General features: G+C 40.8%; 1 protein-coding gene across 1 annotated transcript; it reads left to right on the top strand.

Annotated features, from left to right (window-relative positions):
- Positions 1–2101: 2101 nt before the first annotated feature.
- LOC146978083 (major histocompatibility complex class I-related protein 1-like) lies at positions 2102–4886 on the top strand. Its single transcript, XM_085790563.1, has 7 exons — positions 2102–2110; positions 2244–2421; positions 2842–3117; positions 3409–3735; positions 4122–4195; positions 4637–4654; positions 4749–4886. Exons 1-7 carry the CDS (start codon positions 2102–2104, stop codon positions 4884–4886), a joined length of 1020 nt encoding a protein of 339 aa, XP_085646689.1.
- The last annotated feature ends 257 nt before the right edge of the window (positions 4887–5143 follow it).

The following is a 5143-nucleotide window of genomic DNA, read 5'->3' as shown; positions in this document are numbered from 1 at the left end:
GTTCTTGTACACTGACAGTGCATACTAGTACACTAACATTGAGTACTTGTACACTTACATTGAGTACTTGGACGCTGACATTTTGTACTTGTACACTGAAAGTGCGTACTTGACAGTGCGTACTTGACAGTGTATACTTATACACTGACAGTGTGTACTTGGTTGGTGGTTCCTCAATGGTGGAACAACTGTTGGATATCATTATTTTGCATTTCACATTTTCTCCTCTTCCCATATTAAAATAAGCCGTTTTTAGTACTCTACTTTCTTACAACAAGAGAACTTACTTTAGTACTAAGAGAAGGATACAATTTGAGACACACTAAGAGACTTCTACCAAACTGAGGCCCCGTCCACACGAACCCGGGTATTTTTGAAACCGTGTGTTTCTCTACACGGTTTGGCCTTTCGTCCACACGTAACCGCAGTCGTCGGCTCCTGAAACCGGAGGTTTTTGTACCCGGAGTCCAGGGTGAACTTTTCCTAAAACTCCGGTTTCAGATTCATGTGTGGACAGGAAAACCGGACATTTTTCATAAATCCCCGCCCCCCTTAGTTACTGTTGCTAGCACGTCAAGTTCTCGACGCTGACCATGCACTGACCACATGTAAACATAATGTTGATATGGCGAAAACAGGCTTTTATCAAATTGTAAATTGCAGTCACTTCCCCACTGTTTTGCTTCCTCCCGTCCTTACATTTGTTTTCAATGAAGCCTTTCAGAATCAATCAGTGGATCGATGGATTATCATTATGTGTGTATTTGTGTATTTTCATATCTGTCATAAACAAGAGATTACGGGCAGGTTGTGTTAGTAGCGCGGACTCGTCTCGCGGTGCCGGTCAGTTTGAGCTGTTTGAGCCTCCACTCTGTAACAAGTTACAGCTGCTTTCCTGTTAGGAGCGATGTCGCCACCTACTGCTTTGGAATGCACATGACATTGTTTGAGACGGATTTGCGGTTTCATGTGGATGGAGTTATTTTTTATCACACCGGTGGTGTGGACGCAAATTTTTTTTTAACCGGGGTCCATAAAAGTTTGCTTTCAAAAATACCCGTGTTCGTGTGGACAAGGCCTTAAAAAACAAAAAAAACACACACAAAAAAAAAAAACAGAACACTTTTGTTCTTTACTTTTGGATTAATTTGTGTCTCAACAGAGTAAAACATCCTCACTTTAAATTTTGACAGTATCCTTCAAATATCAAGGGTGTTTTTTTTCTATTTTCTATAAAGTCTAATTTTTTCAAAGGTGTGTCACCAAATGTCTCCTGATTTGAATTCCATTTAATTTACATAAATACCAAATACCAACTGGAATTATGTTTTATTTCCATCTTATTTTAATCAGTGTCACTGAGTTCATGATTTATTCATCATTTTTCTGTGTAAAGTTCATTGTGATCCTCTGTTTCCTGTTTCTGCAGACATCTCTGTCTCAGCTTGTCTGCTGTTAAAGTCCAAAACACATGCGGTTTCAAACATTAAGATCTTTACATAATTATAATGATGAACTTTATTTATGAAGCATTTACCAAATCATTGAACACACTGTCTTTAAAGGCAGCAGTAGTTGTACTTGAAGCAGCAGCAGCAGTATTGTCTTTATAATCATTGAACTGGGGCCAGTTAACATCAGGTTCATCAGGAGCCACAAAGCTGCTGTTCACACAGTTGGTGACTGGAACTGAACTGACTGATCACAGAGCTGATTGATCTGTTAATATAAATGAAACAGCAGAGACGACTCAGACATTATTTGACCTTTTATCTCTTAAGGTGTGTTATAAGAGAGTCTGTAAATCATTACAGTATATAGTTTCTACCTGAGACAAGACTCCACACCCGAGCTCAAACACTTCAACCTCTACTCGTGAAGACACAACGATGTAAATGAAACAAAATGGAGAAGTTACTTTTATTTCTTCTTCTCTGTCACAGTTCATCAGCAGGTAGGATCACATTTAAATATTTATTCAACTCTTCTCTTTACTTTCTGCTCAGCTCTGGGTTTTACTCCTGTGTCACTGCTGCATGATTTAGTTTCACTTTTACCTCAACTGGATTTTCAACTGAATCTGACTGAATATATCACATGTATGAGGAGTGTAGGTTTATATTTATAATAACAACCTTTTCTGTCCCACAGTGAAACACACACTTAAGTTTTTCTCCACCGTATCTGAAGGACTCACAATCCTCCCAGAGGTTGTGACTGTTGCACTGCTTGACGACATTCAGGTGGGATACTGTGACAGCAACAAGGACACAATAGAATTTAAACACACCTTGGTTAAAACATATCTCAGTAGGAAACCTGAGCATCTGGAGTGGTACACTGGACAGTGTTCTCAGCGTATTCCCAACTTCTTCAAGGCCACAATTCACAGATTGAAACAGGCCTTCAACCAAAGTCAAGGTGAGTACAGTCTGTATTATCTTGAATTCACTTGTTATTGCTTTACTGCTCAGATATAAAGTTAAGTAGCCAAGTCTGAAGAGCCTCAACACAAAAATCTATTGGACATTAGACTGTATAATAGAAGTAGACTTGTTTTCCTCATCAAGTCACTGGCTATTGTTCTTTATTAAACTAAAATTTATGAATTAAAAATTAGAACAAACTATGACACAGTGAGCTTTGAGCTCTCAGGGTTTCTGATGTTCTTTTAGTTCGCACATTTAACCAGTTGGAAATGAATCAATACAGTGAAAGTGATGTGGCCTTTCTGATGCACTTATTTATCTTTATTAAGACCAGTTGGAAGACAAGTGAAAATTAATGGGAGGAAGATGCATCAATATCCAGTGTTAACTTCAGTCTCTGTCTCTGTCTCAGGTGTCCACATTTTACAGCGGGTGAGTGGATGTGAATGGGACGATGAGACTCAAGAAGTTGTTGGTTTTCTTCAGTTTGGTTATGATGGAGAAGACTTAATATCACTGGACATGAAGACACTGACGTGGATCGCTGCAAATACACAGGCTGAGTTCATGAAACAGAGCTGGGATGCTGACAGAGTGAGACTGAACCGAGCAGGTCACGGCTTAACTGTTTGTGGTGATTCAGTAAAGATGTACGTGAACTTTGTGAGGAAATCTCTGCTGAGAACAGGTAGAGTAAAGACATATCAACCTTCAGAGGAAACAAACCTTTTGCTATGATTTCTATGGATGATAAATTTGATAATGATCATCAATCAATCATCTATAGTTTGGTTCAGAGTGAAACATTTCAACAACAGTTACATTGACTGACATTAAGTTTTCCACAGTTACAGAGCAAACACAAATTAAATCTCCAGTTTCTTCTCTTTATTTTGTCGCCTCCATGTTTAATTTATTCGTCTTTTTTCCTTTTTCCCTGGTTTCTCGTCTTCTCATCGTCATCACCCTGTTGCCAAAGTCCGTCCCTCAGTGTCTGTCCTCCAGAAGACTCCCTCCTCTCCAGTCAGCTGCCACGCTACAGGTTTCTACCCTCACAGAGCCCTGATGTTCTGGACCAAAGATGGAGAGGAGCTTCATGAGGACGTGGACCAAGGAGAGATCCTCCCCAACCATGATGGATCCTTCCAGATGAGTGTTGACCTGAACGTCTCATCAGTCAAAGCTGAAGACAGGAGGAGGTACGGCTGTGTGTTTCAGCTCTCTGGAGTGAAGGACATCGTCACCAAACTGGACAAAGCTCACATCAGGACCAACATGGGAAAAATTAGATTCGTAAATTATCAAGGTGATAAACAATTAATTTTGCTTTTTTTTTCTCCCACATTCAATCACCTACCACAAAAATCACATGACACAACAAAAGACCTCAAAGAAAACGATGTGTTCAGCTCCTCAGTTTAATTATAGCCAAGAAAATCCTGCACATCTGTTGTGTCTCTTCCTGGTCTGCAGCGCCTCACTGTGGAGAAAAGCTCGAAGTGCAAAGAGTGAAAAGACTCACTGACAATCTGTAAAGCTTCATCTTTATGTTTAATTCATGTTTCTGTCAGTAAACTGAGGAGGTGATAAGTGGATGAATGTGACACATGATGAACTCATGTCTCTGCTCTAACCTGCTTCACCTGCACATTGTGTGATGATGGTTTTGTTTCTTTGTGTTTTGTTGAACAGAGAAGTCCAGTGACACGACCATCGCCGTCGTTGTTGCAGTGCTTGCTGTTGCAGTGGTTGTTGTCATCGCCATTGTTTGTTATGCTTTTAAAAAAGGAAGGAAAAGAGGAACAGGAAAGAAGACAGGTGAGAGAGTCCAGCAGCTGAGTGGATGTTTGTGTCCAGGCTGCAACACTGAGTCAAAATGTGATAAAGCAACAAGTGACAAGACTCAGAGTCTGATGAAACTCTACACTTCAATATGAAAATGTTTGACAAGTCAACTTCTTCTTCTTCTCTTCTGTTTTCAGCTGAACCTGCACCTCGTAAGTACAACTTGTTTTTACTCTGCTGCCTCTGATGAAGCGTTTAGGTTTTTATCCAGATTGTGAAACTGAAACGAGCTTCAGTTTTCTGTTAAAAAAATAACTTCACTAAGTCTGAGTGAGTAGAGGAGAGGATCATATTCAGTGGTGATGAGCTGCTCAAACACATCCTGTCATTTACAACTGATTTGTCTTTTCTCTTGGTTTCAGCCACAGACCAAACATCCCGTAAGTAGCCTAAAGCTGATTTGATCTTGTCTAAAATGCCGGTTAAATGGATTTTCCACAGTTTGACACTAACAGTGTGTTTCTGATCTTACAGCTTCTGAAGACAACGCTGAACCCCCTGAAACAGAGTCCTGCATCAGGTCAGATCCCCAAGGGGATTCGACGGGTACCCCGCAAAAACGGTGTTGTCTTGTGTAAATTCACGGGTCGGGCACGGGCGGAACTCAAATGAACGTGGGTGGGTACGCGGGTGTATGTGTGTAGGCCTACAGAGAAAAACTCACGCGCAGCTGCACGAACCAGCGTAGCAAATCTTTTTTTTTTTATCACTCACGGCCTCTATGCTCACGGTAACAACAGAGGAGCATCTTGATGTAAATAAACAATCTTTGGCCGCTCGTGTGACCGCTCACAGCTTTCCCGCTAGAGTTTAGCCTGTCATGGCTTGACTGCTCGACTTCTGGGTAAGCTACAAACACACCGATGGGA

This window comes from Trachurus japonicus, chromosome 11, assembly GCF_045865225.1.
Source record: "Trachurus japonicus isolate A0001 chromosome 11, Traja_1.0".
Lineage (NCBI taxonomy): Eukaryota > Metazoa > Chordata > Actinopteri > Carangiformes > Carangidae > Trachurus > Trachurus japonicus.
This window is presented reverse-complemented; position numbering and strand designations above follow the sequence as displayed.